This window comes from Nannobrachium achirus, assembly GCF_963921795.1.
Source record: "Nannobrachium achirus genome assembly, chromosome: 20".
Taxonomy (NCBI): domain Eukaryota; kingdom Metazoa; phylum Chordata; class Actinopteri; order Myctophiformes; family Myctophidae; genus Nannobrachium; species Nannobrachium achirus.
This window is the reverse complement of record NC_137827.1, coordinates 15,749,286-15,765,492: the sequence shown is the minus strand read 5'-3', so window position 1 is coordinate 15,765,492 and position 16,207 is coordinate 15,749,286. Positions and strand designations below refer to the sequence as shown.

Sequence of the window (16,207 nt, the reverse complement as noted above, 5' to 3'; positions counted from 1 at the left end):
GAAACCCTTCAAGACTATCATAAGGAAAAGAACACTGTTAAAGCCAACACAGTCAAAGTTGAGGATAACGTGGAACCAATGAAGGAACTGATCGAGTACTACTCGGACTGGCAAAGACTCAAACTTTCTTGCCTGAAGAAAACTTTGCAGCAGCTGAAAGAGAAAAGAAAGGAGTTATCACAAACTGTCAGTGAAGCTGAAAAAGACCCTGCAAAGCAAATGACGAAGATAAAGACCAGCATTCTGAAAGGAACTATAAACAAGCTCTGCCTGTTGCAGGAAGCCAGGCCAGAAGAGAAGACTAACTGAGCAGACGAAGTTTAAAAGAACTTTGCATGTTTAAGTTTGATGGTTTATGGACATTTGAAGTAATATGACTCTGAATGTTTAAGTTTTGTAATTGCTTAGCCCTCCTGCCTAACCAATTAGGGGCCGGATAATGTAGGTGCCAATTGTCACAGTTCATATTTTCTGTAATTTCATTATTAAGATTAAGAATACTTTTTGCTACAAAGGTTAAAAATGTATATTCTGTGAATTTGATTGCATTTCATATTGCATACTGCATTTCATGTGCTTCATTGTGTGTTTAAAAAGGGTCTAATTGCCTTGCCCTGGTAAAAAGGTCTAGCTGACCTGATCTCATTTAGATCTGTTTGATGCTCAAGGTCAAAAAGGTTTAGATGACCTGTTCTAATTTTGTGTTGTTTGATGTTTAATGAGTGCCTAGTTAGCCCACTCTTTGATGCACCTGTGTATAAATATGATGATGTGAGGCTTTCTGTTCAGTTGGAGTCTGTCTAGCAGTGAAGCAACACAGTTTTTTGACCGTGCACATGACTCTGTAAACCTTTAAGTTTTTCAAGTAAAACCTTTTTTAAGAAAAGTTTATTTTGTCTTGTCGTTCGCGTATGGATACTGTTTTGTGCTTTTTATGGGACTACTCCACCAAGTGGTACATTTTATGAACCTTTAGACGGAGTGCCACTACACGCTTAATGAAACTAGAAATGCAGCTCCTGCAGAAACTGTGTGGGCTCGTAGAAAACACGCACTAAGTATTATGAACTGTAGAAAATTATGTACCAATCCTCAAGCTCGCACCACTCCTCCATTGAACTCAATGGGCTTTTGGGGTTTTGGGTTTACAAGTATAAAAGATTGTAAGGAGAAAAATACAATCACACATACATGTAACTGTGTAAAGCTGAACAAGTTTAAGTTTGAATGAAATCTGTATAAATGCGGAAGAAATAGGGCGCTTACTTCACACTAGGTGTGATTATTTTACTTTACTGAAGTATTTCCAATTTTCACTCCACTACATCTTGGAGGCAAATACACTTTTACTCCATTACAATTATTTGAAAACTTTAGTTTAGTTACTTTGTCGATTGTAATTATCATTACAAAACATACATTAACCACTTCAGCCCTATATACATATTGGCGATTTGAAAAAAGCTGATCCACAAGCTCACACAATGTGTTGTCGCGACACATTGTGAGCTTGTAGATCTGCTATTTTCAGAAGACTTTTTTTATACATTACACCAAGGTTTCCACCCGACAGCAACGACATGTGGTATGCGCCTCAAAGTCAACAAAGACACCGTTCAGAGAAATCGTGTGAGCCCCTCCCTCCAAATTGCGAGTGCTAGAGGAGAGAAAACACACGATCTGAACAAGCCCACCCTGTAGACCCCACACCCTCCCCCAATCAATATATTATGCGCCACCATCAGGTCGATTTTTCAAACACATTTTTGGACACTGCTCCTACAGATTTTGCCCTAAAATCATGCAAAGCAGTACACAGTATGTCTAAAGTTATGTCATCAACAAGGATATGTCCCATTTAGCGCCACCATCAGGCCGATTTTTACATGCGACCTGACGGTCGCTTATCTCCCGATTAGGGAGTCTTACTGGTATATGTACTAATATATATGTATACCTTTTTTTCTCCTTGTACTGTACTGGCAATTTTGAAGTGCTTTACTATCTCATGCCCTGAAAACTTTAATAAACAAAAGTAGGCATAATGTTTCTCAAATGGTCACCAGCGTGTGAGAACAACACCAGCACCACAGTCACAACACACAGGAATGCTCAGCGTGTTTACAGTTGGAGTGTTGTTGACATCATTAGCGGTCTGATGTGTGGATTCCCACAAAGGTCGTCATAATAAAAAAAACAATATAAAAAGCATAACAAAACAATGCCAACATGTGGAGGACATGGAGAACCGGAGCGCAGGTCAAGTCTGCTCCTGTCTGATGACGTTCTATCTAGGAGCTGAGGTTACAAACAGAACAACCATTACAACGAATTTTAACTAGCATGTCGGCATCATAAAGCAGGGTTTCTCAAAATGGGTGCCGTGGTGCAAGTCTAGGGGTGCCGCCAAAATACTTTGATAATATTTGGAATGTATCGGTTTAACCCCTTACCCTCTATACTTATTTAACACTTTAGACCAGTGATACTGGCATCCAAAAAGCTTTAAAATGAGCAGATTGCACCTTGCGTTCCAGAGATAATGGCAAAAACATCTTGAAAGCAGCCAATGACATTGCCGATTTTCTCTTCTTCTTTTTTTTGAAGCGGTGAAAATCGCTTCCAATGAGTGGCTTTGTGTGTCCCACGCCCATATATGGTCATTTCAGTCCAGAATGAACAGGTTTTTTCAAAAACAAAATGTCTGTCACCTCATGTCTATATATGGTCATTTCAGTCCAGAATGAACAGGTTTTATCTGTCCCTTACGTCCAGAATATCAGTCCAGAATGAATAGGCTTTTTCAAAAAGCAAAAAGTGTGTCCCATGTCCATATATGGCCATTTCAGTTCTGAATGAACAGGTTTTATCTGTCCTGTACGTCCAAAATATGTGTGTAGTGTCCCTCCCGGTCTGATGATTGGATACTTTGAGGATTGGTCAAGCTTCACATGATAATTCGGCCCTCCAGATAAAATCATTCATTCATTCAGAATATATAAAGAATGTAGAATTCAGAATATATAAAGAATGTATAGATCACAGAGTTCATAACTCTAGAACACATAGAATAAAAGTTCACCGCTTCACTTCGAACCAAGGTTTGATTTTTGAGCGGTGCTAACCGCTCCTATAGACCGCTTTTTTACCAAAACCATGATGTCACAAATGATGATGACATGAGTCCGCTAGACCAATGAAACACTTCGATTCTGTTGATCTGTCCATGATGTCATAGTCACATAGGCACCCGATTGGTTAACTCTGATTTAGAACGCGTTTAGGCCGCCTAAATACGTCATAAAAAATTATTGAGCGGTGCTAACCTTGAATTTCTCAATTGTATGAGTCATGTATTATTATCTATAATACATGAAAACAAACCACACTTTTAGACAGAGCGCTTTAATCACAGGGCCCTGTCTAAAAGTGTGGTTTGTTTTCATGTATTATAGATAAATACATGACTCATACAATCAGCAATGTCAGTTCTCTGAGGTTTCATGAAACAAAATGTATAATAAAACACACTGATAACAGATTTCACAAAACCGAATGAATCTCATCTCAGTAATGTTTTGACGGAACGTGATGTGCTTCTGAAGACAGTGAATCACGTGATTTCCTACTGTACTTTTCCTGCCACAAGTTGTATTAACTTTTCTCCAAAAACAGACTGTATAGATTATAACTAAATAGTATAAACAATAAAGAGCCACCTGCATGACAGAATCAAGACAGGACACAACATGACAGTGATATGCCAGATATGACGAGTCTGTCTACAGGGATTGCTGGCACTCAACCTTGCCCACAATGTCAAGACCATGGTGCTTCATTGATGGAATTGCAGCGGAAAGGGTCAGCAAATACCATACTAGTTTCATTACCTGAAGGAGTTCGGAGCGAGCCCCCGCATCCTCAGGCTGTATTACAACAACTCCATTGAAAGCACTCTGTCAGGCTGCTGTGTCACAGCCTGGTATGGCATCTGCACCATTAAAAATCACACCCGTGTGAACTGAGCGGTGGTCGTGGAGGCTGCGCAACAGCAAAACAAATATATATATATATATTGTGTGTGTGTGTGTGTGTGTGGGTGTCTGGCCTGGCCTGAACAACAGCGCCCCTCCCTTAACATGTGTGGTCACAAAAGGTACTACATACAGGCTACATACAGACAGACACGCATACAGACAGACAGACAGACAGACAGACAGACCCACACACACGGCCACGTATAGGAGCGTTGTGACCACCGCTCAAAAAACGGAAAAGCCTACTGTATGTTGTGGTGCGTTGGGCCAAGTACATAATGGCTGGTGGGCTCTCCTCACTCCATGAGCCGTACGATGAGCAGTGTGTAGTCAAAGCTCACTGAACAGGACAGTCACCACCCCAGTCACAACCTCTTCATCTCACTTCTACAGCCGTGGCTATGGAAGGAGGTCTAGTATCAAATGCAAGAGCACCAGCTTTCTGAACAGCTTCCTCCCGCCTCAGACTGTTGAACAAGGCCTGAACACCGCATGTCACCCGGCTGGCCTGCCACAATGGAACACTTTCTTTGACTGACTGTTTTTCCTATGTTGGATTGCCTACCTTCATGTGGATTCTTCCCCTATGAGACCTACTTTTCCTTTGAAAATTTGGAACTAGAGTACCATGTGCCATGTGTGCCACTGTTATCTGTGAGGATTTTGAAATCACCTGACTCATTTTTATTTTTGGAATATTAATAGGAAAAGATCTTCCTATACAAAAAAAGATTATGCTGTCACTAATGAGGGTAACATGAGTTAACTAGACCAAATGTTCCGCCCCAGGATAACGGATGATTCTTTGGTCAAAATAATCGTGGTATGAAATTCAAATACTTCGGCTTTGCCGAAATAATTAGTATAGGGTCATAAACAAAAATCTAGAGGCAAATAAGATCACTGGTTGCCTAACTGACGACCACCAGAGTCATCAGGCTCTGGTGGCAGAGCTGGTTCTGTCCAGAGATGGTTCCGTCCTCTGTATGGTGTAAAGGTCAGGACACACGAAAACCTTATATAGTCTGAGCAGACCTCTAGACTGACATCATACACAACACAAAGAATATTGCCATGCATGCCTATCAACACTGATTCGCGCAGGCGCCCTTACAGGAATTAGTTTGCACCGCTCACTTCGCACGGTGATGATGACACAAGTCCGTTAGACCAATGAAACACTTCGATTCTGTTGATCTGTCCATGATGTCATAGTCACATAGGCACCCGATTGGTTAACTCTGATTTAGAACGTGTTTAGGCCGTGTAAAATACGTCATAACACGTTTAGGCCTGCTAACCTTGAATTTCAAAATTGTATTCGATGAATATTCACTTATAAGCGATAACATAACCACACTTTTAGACAGAAAATTTGCACAGTTTGGGGCCTTTGATCGGTCCGAAAAATCTTACTCCCCTGCTCTCTCCCACCCTTCCTGTCTCTCTATACTGAATGACTATCAACATTCAAACATAATTGCCCCAAAATTATATATATTTCTTTATTTCTGAGCGGTGCTAAACACTCCTACGTCTGGCTTTGCCTGTTTGTATGTAGGCTACGTATATGTTTTTATATCTTTTACTCTAGAATTGTATCATATCCTTATGATACAATTCTAGAGTAAAAGATAAAGATATTATTTAATATCTTCAATTTAAAAGGGAAAAACATTTATGATTGCCAGACCCATGAAATGGGTAGGCCTACATAAGCAAATGTCGGTCTGTCTGTCTGTCCTGGTTTTCTATATAAAGGGTATATATGATGATGACATGATGATGACATGCCTATAAAAGGCATGATGTCATAAATGATGATGACAGACAGGGGGTCTGGCACAACCAGGTTGACCTGGTTTTATATTGCAGTATTGGTATTTTTGCCAGACCCATGAAATGGGTAGGCCTACATAAGCAAATGTCTGTCCGGGTTTTCTATATAAAGGGTATATATGATGATGACATGATGATGACATGCCTACAAAAGGCATGATGTCATAAATGATGATGACAGACATGATGATGACAAACCGGGGTCTGGCACAACCAGGTTGACCTGGTCTAGTTATTTAAAGAAAAGGCTTGAAAATCAAAGTCCACAGTAAATCATACTCCCTAAATATTTTTGCACCGCTCACTTCGCACGGGTGCGATTTTTTTACCAGTGGCTCGATCTGCCCGACTAATTAGCATACCCAAAATGTAATTGTAGGCCTAATGCAAATAATCAAATGAAAGAGAGGTGTAGGCCTATGTAGCTCTACTTAACAACTGCATCATTAGCCATTTGGTATCTAAACAGTCTGGGTAATCTATTTTAAGTAGATTGTTTGATTTTATTTAAGTTTATTTTCTGTAAAAATCCATTTGTGTTGAATGTGGCCCAAGTCATAAATAACACTGTGAAGCAATTGAGAGATGTGCTCAGCTATCTTTGATGTAATCCCACTTGATAGCAGGCAGACGGATATCAACTGGGGTTCAAGTGGTCAAAAGTCAAGTATAAAGTCATTTTCAATCTGTCCTAATGGCAACAGAAATGATCAAGTTTTCATTGTGACGTAAGATTTACAGATTTATGTACCATATGACATAAATGTATGCCAAGTAACAACTTGATTCAGGGGTGCGGTGGATTAAACGTTATATTTACCGGGGTTCCCTGTTTGTTACTCTATAGGTTTTGTCTTTCCATCCACACACCTTGCATTAAACCACATAATTCACGAGTCATGTATATGTTACAGTTTGTTTGAGGTACCAGTAAGATTGGGGTTGGAGCGCTTGTTTTAGTTCACCTTATGGGCAGTCCCTGGAAGAAGCCCATGTCTCAGTGGTAGAGCGTTTGACTGCATTGGTACCACATTTCATTGTTCCTCCATTGTTCCTATTAGTCCCATGCTGGTGAATGCTAACCTGGTGAATGCTACTATGCCTAAACCTAACCTCAGTAAAACCATGCCTAAACCTAACCCTAATCCTAACCCCAACCTCAGCAAAATTATTCCTAGTTCGCCAAAGGAGGCAACACTTGCTCCACCTTGTGCCCAAAAACGAGCGCTCCTGGTCTCAATCTAACTGAATCTCAAAAAACTGTGACACATACACTCACACACACTACTGATATACTGACTCCACACCACATTGGATCGGTAGGTTTATGTCCTGTTATGTTTGTTTCCAGTTATTATGCTTTAGGTTATTTTTGTTAGGGATTAGGGATTAAAATCTTAGTATTTTGCCAATTATTTGGGGCCCCACTTGCAATATCACAGCCCAGTGAGCCCACAGGTTGAGAACCACTAGTCTATACTTTTTGAAATTATGAAACTTTTCCTTGTTGTCTTTTCTTTTTTTTTTTACTTTTCCTTAAATACGTTTTATTTGTTTGAGAATAACTGAGGAAACATGTTGGCAATTTCTGTACAATTGTTTCATTGTTTTCTCTTTTTGGAGCTGTGTGGAACACAAGCTCCCTATACGTGGCCGTGTGTGTGGGTCTGTCTGTCTGTCTCCGTGTCTCCGTGTCTGTCTGTAGCCTGCAGTAACCTTTTCTGACCACACATGTTAAGGGAGGGGCGCTGTTGCACACACACACACACACACACACACACACACACACACACACACACACACACACACACACACACACACACACACACACACACACAGCTCCACTTCGAACAGAGGTTCGATTTTTATTTGCTGAAAACCTTGAATGATAAACTGGGTTGAGAAATACAACGTGGCCACATAGAGCACTTTAAACCCAAAATAATATTGATTAGTCCACAAGGGCATCCTTCAGTTTGCTTCTCTAATAAGCAAAAAGTTCCTTAAGCCTCCTTTATTTCTCCAGTTTCATTTGTCATGGGCTCCTATTCTCAATCCCACTTCTTCATTGTAAAAAATAGAGGCACATTAGAAATACTGCCATTGTCCAAGGACCGTGTCTTTGATTGCATCGACAAACTGGGTAGGAACCCAGTAGACCCAATACTGGGAAGCTTCTGTTGGACCCAACTGAAAAGCCATCATGTGATAGCCCTCGTGGCCTTCAATGGGTTCAGTCACTACGTTTGTTATGGAGGCCATAGGCAACTTCTCCGTTCTCTCCTTCGTTCCAATCCACAACTGATCTTGTTCCAGTTTGAATGTGAGTCTAACTTTTCCACCGGATTTGTTATACATTCCGGACAAAGGCACTGTTGGTAAGCGTTCCTTTGTTCCTTTAACTGCTTGCATTATGTCTTCTGGTTTACCTTCGTCCAACACCTTCCTGTGTTGTTTTTGTCTGCATAAAGGCTCTTTTTTGTTTTCTCCAGCTTTCACCTCCTGCTGCATGACTTCTTTGGGTGTATTCACAGCTAATACATCATTTATTGTAGATCCTACCACCATTAATTTTGCACCGTTGGTGATTTTAATTTCACGTAGTGTCTTCTCCTCGTGAAGTAATCCCTTGTACATCACTTTCTGCATTGATGGTGGAAGACCAGTGAGTGAATGGATCTTCTCTTTCAGTTGGGCTCCTGTGTTATCGATGGGGATTTTGAGATCATATTTAATCTTGTTCCAAATGATCTTCAGATCCACCATCTCCTGGTTATCATCTGTGTCATCTACATTGCTAATACTAGAGTCCTGAGTTGTGGTGTTTACCCCGTCTGTTTGAGATACAGTTTCAGGGTCCCCTTTGTCAGCATTTTCCTGTAGTGGTTCATCTTCATTTGGCTTTGCCTCATCCTCCATTATAACTTCTTCGCTGCCATCCTGGGTCGCCATGATGATTGAGTACAATCTGTTGTAGGCTGCAGCTCAGTCTGGCCAAACTTTTCTTTTTTTATAATGGAAGTCAACAAGACTCAGATTCACCAAATTTGGGCATGGATGATGTCATCCTCTTTCAGAGCCAGGTGGTCTAAAAGAGGAAGCGGTTGCATGGGATTGAAACCTTGCCCAAATATGGAGTCATATGTCATAGATACATCATAGACACATCATAGACGGGCGGGGCTTGGCGTTGTAGTATGTGAAGCTTCCTAGAGAGCAGCAGTTGACTTTCGTTCTAGTTATCCAACGCTACCGTTCGAGCTCCTCAGGAACCAACATGGTGCTACTTGAAAACGACTCGTTTCTGACGGAACTCGCACAACTGTTCCAGATATGCAGAGACACCCGCAGTGTTGTCATGGCATTGAAGAAGTATGACGGTAGAACCAAGCCCGTTCCCAGGAAAGGGAAAGGAACGGGCGAGGGGAAGGGCCATGCGGAGTCCTTTGAACCAGTGGACACCCAATGTCTCGTTAGAGCGTCAGATGGCAAGAAAAAGATAAGCACAGTGGTCACCAACAAGGAAGTGATCAAGTTCCAGATGGCGTACTCCAATCTCCTCAGAGCGCACATGGACGGACTGAAGAAGAAAGCAAAGAGTAGCAAAAGCAAAGAGACCAAGGCTACCCAATGAGCACCAGACTCAGGGGATGTAGACTGGGCTTGCAAGGAGCAGGGCTTCAACTGGCCTGTAAAACAGCAGTCCCCTCCATGTTCTCCCCATTCTCCTAAGCCCACACTTATCCACCATGTACTGTAATAATAACAGACACTGTCTTTGTGATCATGTAGGGTGGAAAAAATAATTTGGACAAAATATTCCAAAGTTACAGGAGCCATCTTGGCCAGCCTGGCACGGCCATCCCGAGCTACATCTTCACCAATGTACTTCCTTTCTCCGTCTGGGATCCCTCCCATAGAGTCTCATTACGAGAAATTATTTTCTAATTTCCAATCAAATGGCTGCATTTGGAGAGACCCGCCTCACATCGCTCCTGATTGGTTGGGCGGCTGCTGCACACGTGGTGTGTGATGCAGAGGACCCAAGGGAGAGTGGTGCCCAGTGTGAAGTCGTTTGGATTGGCGGTTGTGTCCGCGGGTCACAGACAAGGTCAGAGAGAAACATGAGGCTGTCTGGGCACCAGGCACGTGCACACATAGACATCTGCCCTTTTATCCATCTGCCCTCTCCAGACCATGAATGCAGTTTTTACTATGGTGAAAGAAATGCAAATGCCATTTCCATGCCATACCTGAAGGCAGCATTCAAGAAATTTTCCTTGTCCCAACTCTCCTGAACTTGAATGCAGCATCTTATGTTGAAAGAATTGCTGTCTCTGTGTAGAAATCCATGCCTTTACGTTTACGCCACATCTCCAGTATTGACTTGATAATGATTAGTTCAGTGTGGTATCAAGCACAGAAAATAGCCGACCTCCAAGCTCGGAGCTTGGAGGTCTGCTATTTTCAATATTTTCACCAAAAGGCCCTTTTAGAAATTTCAGCCCCTGCCTCTCTAACATTCTCTGCACGTCCCTGCTGGGCACTGTGTTAGGCAACAGGAACTGATGTCAAGACACTGACACTGTGGGAGCCGAGCCAAAGCACAGCTAAGAGGGGAAGGGGTGCACCACCTACGTGAGCTCCCCACCAGAGTTGATTTCATCAACTAAAACCTTGACGAAAAATGTTCGACGACTACTTTTTTTCCACTGACGAAAACTGAATAAAAACCAAATAAAAACTACGCTACAATGACTAAAACTACACTGTAAAATAATTCGCTGTAAATTTACAGTAAATTACTGGCTAATAATTGCATTACTTTCACAGTAATTTTCACAGTAAATATTGAGCAGTAAATTACTGTAATTTCACAGCTGTGAAATGTTAGTAATTTACTGTGATTTAGCAGTATGTATTGCAGTTATTTACTGTAATATTACAGTAGTTGCCTGTATTTTTACACTATTACTGTGAATGTAAGGCTGCTCAGTAGCCAGTAATTTACTGTAAATTTACAGTAAATTGTATCTAATACAGTAAAATATAGTAAATTTGAATTCATAGGCCCATTCCCACTGGGCCAGATAACAGATTAAAAAAAGCTCTTTCTCCAGATATTTTTCCATTCAAAGTGGATGGTAGATACAGATAAAAAATATCTGCCACAGATATTTCTTTTATCTGTGACAGATATTTTTTATCTGTATCTATCATCCACTTTGAATGGAAAAAATATCTGAAGAAAGAGATTTTTTTTTATCTGTTATCTGGCTCAGTGGGAATGGGCCTTAACTGTGATTTTACCATACATACACAAACATGCTAAAACAAAAACAAAAAAAATACAACTTCATTCATTTAAACTTTTTATTGTACAATTCCAACACAAAGTGCAACATTTCAAATGGACAAAGAAGAACCACACCAGTCTCTCTTAAAGCCTTTTACTCAGTAGAAGTGTTAAGTCTACAAACACTCCTGGAGTTTGGTCTGGTGTCTGGAGGCACTCTTTTTTAACCAGTTTGAAAACTGGTTGTCATAGACTTTAGTTATTTAGGAGACTGCAACACAGTTTTCCTGTGAAACTCCAGGAGTGATTTTGTGGACTAAAAAAACTTCACCTGACTTTGTATCAGCATGGTGGTGAGTAGATACAACATTTTCTCTTTTGGGTGAACTGTTCCTTTAACTGCAAAATAACTAATCTACTCACCCTCATGCCAGTTGGAACAGAGGTGAAATGTGTCCATATAACACAAATGGAGGTTGCCTTCACAACTTGGGGAGAAATGGAGACTGGTTCTCTCTGGCAACCCTCCTGTGTGTTATATGAACACACTTCAGCAGGCACGAAGTATGTGAAGTACACCTCAACATTGCACTCAGTCACATAAGTCCTGAAGGTATAAGGCAACACAGCAGTGTTAAAAACAAAGCTACCTAATGATTACAGTATGCACCTTGCTAACATGCAGGCCGAGACAGAAGAGACAAAAGTGAAAGGGCATCGGCAAAGAATATTGGCAATTTTACATATCCAGATAAGAATAATGGCTGGTGGAGTTGGACAAACAAGAGTAGGGCATCTGAAACACGTATGAGTGTGTCTCATATTGGAGTCCTGAATGCCATCGACCATTCAAAGTCCACAAGTTTTCTCAAATGCGTATGAGTGTGTCTCATATTGGAGTCCTGAATACCATCGACCATTCAAAGTCCACAAGTTGTCTCAAAAGTGTGCTCACGTGTGGGTTGATACCGCCACGCTTCTTCGATTTGGAGCCTCTCTCCCACGAAGCACCTGTAAACAATAAGACAAGACAACAACTTTTAGTTTCACATAGATATATATTGCATCGTTTATACAAGGCACATGCAGCGGTTCCCCTTTCCCTTAAAGGAGTCATCCAGACCAAAACACATATAGGGTTAAATCTGCCTTTTATCATACCCCTTCATACCTGCTTTAGTCGATTTTTTTCATAGCTGCCCCTGTTGCTAGATTTCGGCTGCCCCTGTTGCTAGATTTCGCAGGCTCTCTCATAACTAACACAGTGGATTGTCCTTAGGCTAGTGCGGTTATTTCTTTAGCTTCAAAGTTAGTATTTTTTTATTGGATTGTGTTTACACAACATCCTGAGACCAACCACACCGCTGTTTTGACCTCACAGACACCCTTACTTGTCAAACAGACCCCTCCCTCCCCTCCCTTTCTAGGCTCTCCTCTCCCTGCTCTGGTGCAGAGCAGAAGCCGTTTGACAAGTAAGGGTGCCTGTGAGGTCAAAACAGCTGTTTGGTTGATCTCAGGACGTTGTGTAAACACAATCCAATAAAAAAATACTAACTTTGAAGCTAAAGAAATAACCGCACTAGCCTAAGGACAATCCACTATGTTAGTTATGCGAAATCTAGCAACAGGGGCAGCCGAAATCTAGCAACAGGGGCAGCTATGAACAAAATCGACTAAAGCAGGTATGAAGGGGTATGATAAAAGGCAGATTTAACCCTATATGTGTTTTGGTCTGGATGACTCCTTTAAGTAAACGCTACACCAGGGGTTCCCAAACTTTTTTGTCTCAGGGTACCCCATAAATATCTTTTTAATCCGAAGCACCCCTACATTATAATTTTCACTCCCAGCACCTTATATTTATAGCATATCTACGTTGTCGGGTGGAAACCTTGTCCAAAACCGTTAGTTTTGTATTTATCATCCATAAAATGTACTAAACTAGTGAAAAGTGATTATGTTGAGAGGATAACGTTGCGATAATAGCCATTTTGGTTAGAGCTTTACTTAAATGATACTAAATATTTGTCCAAATAAATACATTCCAAATATTATCAAATGATCTCGCGGCACCCCTGGACTGCCGTCGCAGCACCCCAGGGTGCCCCGTTACCCACTTTGAAAACCCCTGCCCTACACACCACAGAAAGAAAGTAGTACTGAGAGTAAATAACATTCAAGTATCAATGTTGCAAGCAATCCAGTATAATGTTTCAGTACACACCATCCTCAGGAGCAGATTGAAGTTGTAGTAGATCGCGAAAACCACAGCTATCCAATAATGATCCCATCGTGTTGTCCCATCACCACTTGTTCTTCAATGGACAGCATCCAGGCCATAGACTTCATTAAATCACCTGAACAGAGATACCCATTATGTGATATTGTAGAGGTGAAATGCTAATTGAACAAGAGTAGAATTTCAATGATCAGCAACATCACAAACTGTGACACAACTCACTTTATTTTGATTTAACGGGCATTTAGGACAATTCTCAAATTAGGGTCAGATTCAGCAATGTTTTTTTGTCTGGGATTTTGAAGGGTTTTTGAAGGTAAGACAGAAATATAAGCCAGATTTAGTCACTTTACTTACACTATTTTTACAACCAGGTTGATGAATCGTCTGGGGACCCCCAGGGGTCCTTGAGGGAGTTCTAGGGGGTCCCCAGCTAAATGATAATTAGGAACTAAATGGACCCTTATTGGGTATGTAACTCAGAACCAAATGGACCCTAACATGTCAATTTTGTTCCCATTTGTACACTCAGAATTAAATTAACATAGATTTTACAATATACTGTAGATTGGGGTCTCAGAGATTGATATGCTATTAAATGGGGGGTCTGTAGCCTAATCTTCTCTTATGGGGGTCCCTGGCATTGCTTTTCAAATGGGGTCTACTGGCTTGTCAATTCGGGGGTCCTTGACACGAAAAGGTTTGAGAACCACTGCTGTAGATCAAGACACTGATCAGCTTATGTGAAAAGTAGCTTATGATCATGTAGATTATAATATAAAATCCAGATATCAACAGTACCTTGAACAATCAAGCAGGGGGTGCTTGGTAATTTCTCTGTCCTCTGCACATCGGCGGCTGCGGCACACGCCTGTAAAATAAATAAGACAAGACAACAACCACCTCAATGACCATGCCCAAGAGATCTCAAGCTGACACCAAACTCTCTCCAGGACCTCTAAAACCTTATCTAGAACCTCAATCAATTTGTCAATCACATTAGATCTACTTTGTATTATTCTATGCCAAATTCTATTAACAATGTTAAATTCAGTATAATTAATTTTCATTAGCCTATAAGTATAATACCTTTGGATAAACTCCAGAGTGCACGTGCCATCCTCAGGATACTGCAGACATACTTGTTCTTCAATGGACAGCATCCTTCCAGGCCCAAGGTTTCATTGTATCACCTGAACAGAGATACCCATCGTGTGATATTGTTAAGAGGTGAAATGCTAAATGCATTCCACAATCCACACACACACACACACACACACACACACACACACACACACACACACACACACACACACACACACACACACACACACACACACACACAATTTATTTATGCCCACAGAGTGGTGTATCACTCTGTGGCATGTACTGTTTTGGTACATTAAAAAAAAAAAAACTTTCCAAAATGTTCAGTTTATTTTACTTTAATATTATTTGATGAAGATAAAAAATAAAATCTCTATTCAGACACATTCCAGTATTTTCTGACTTACATTATTTTCTAGGTATGCTTACATTATGATATTAAGGGGGAAAAAATCACCCTATGTCACCCTAATGACCATAATGTCTCACACGTGGAGAAAAGGGGAGGGGCGAGGAGATTCCAACAAAGTCAAAACAAAGTTTTAATGTAGGCAATTAAATATATAGATGTAATCCATGCATAAGGATTTAAGGACATTATACTTATGATGGGATTTCTGACAGAAATTGAATTTATGCTCCTACTGCAGTGGACAGCACAACGTCAGGTATGCTAATAATCAATCATTAATCTGATGGTGTCACCCGTCGAATATAGACCAACTACAGCAGTGGTTCTCAAACTTTTTCACGTCAACAAACCCCAATTTAACACTTATCTGCCAGTGGACGTCCATTTGAAAAGATATACACGCCAGGGACCCCCATAAGAGAAGATTTTTAAGGCTCTGTAGTGATTCCATTTTAATTTCAAGGACCCCCAGGACACCCATTTAATGGCATTTCTATCTCTGAGATGATATATGTTAATTTAACTCTCAGAATGTACAAATAGAACAAATGGACCTGTTATCATTTAGCCAGGGACCCTCTGGAACTCCCTGAAGGACTCCTGAGGGGTCCCGGACCCCACTTTGAAAACCAATGATCTACAGACTCCTGTGTCGTGACGCTTGGCTTGTGTTGTGGATCGGTTGCTTTTACAACAGCAACTTTTAGCCACACTGGAGCATAAAACCTCCCCCGCGGTGCAAATATTATCATTGATATAGTTGAGAACCAAATGGACCCGGCGTAACGCGTAAGGATACAACAACTGACACAAGGATTGTCTGTGGTTCTCAAAGTGGTGTCCGGTCATTATCGCGTCTGGGTGATGAAGTTCCAGGTGGTCCACAGCTAAATGATAGGAACCAAATGGACCCGCATTCTTCCCCGCGCGTCGGCTGTATTGAACCGGCGGGGCGAACGTTCCCTACCGCTAGTAAGCAGCCAACATATGACACTAAGCCCCGCTGACGTGAGCCTGTGTCCACACCGAAACCACACAATGGACCCGCGTAACTCGTGCGTCGCGGGAGAGCTCCCCGCGCCTCGGTCGGCGAACATTGCGTAGCCGACTTACATAACACTAAAGCCCCATGGACGTGAGCCTGTGAGCGGCACAAACCACACACACACCGGCTTGGCTTACAAGCTCACAGCGCGGCACCGAGTGCCGCCGCTGTGAGCTTGTATATCTGTTATTTAGTTACTTATAACGGTGTGTGAGGGAAACACACATTTAAA

At 41.4% G+C, this 16,207-nt stretch overlaps 2 protein-coding genes across 2 annotated transcripts; one reads left to right on the top strand and one right to left on the bottom strand.

Annotated features, from left to right (window-relative positions):
- Window positions 1–7,964: 7,964 nt before the first annotated feature.
- LOC308305896 (ubiquitin domain-containing protein UBFD1-like) lies at window positions 7,965–8,828 on the bottom strand (the record flags this gene model as incomplete). The annotated part of the gene is made up of 1 exon (XM_080750792.1): window positions 7,965–8,828. The coding sequence occupies one exon, from the start codon at window positions 8,826–8,828 to the stop codon at window positions 7,965–7,967; it is 864 nt and encodes a 287-aa protein (XP_080606918.1).
- Window positions 8,829–9,153: 325 nt separating this feature from the next.
- On the top strand, window positions 9,154–9,510 carry LOC308305946 (signal recognition particle 14 kDa protein-like; the record flags this gene model as incomplete). The annotated part of the gene is made up of 1 exon (XM_080750845.1): window positions 9,154–9,510. The coding sequence occupies one exon, from the start codon at window positions 9,154–9,156 to the stop codon at window positions 9,508–9,510; it is 357 nt and encodes a 118-aa protein (XP_080606971.1).
- Between the last annotated feature and the right edge of the window lie 6,697 nt (window positions 9,511–16,207).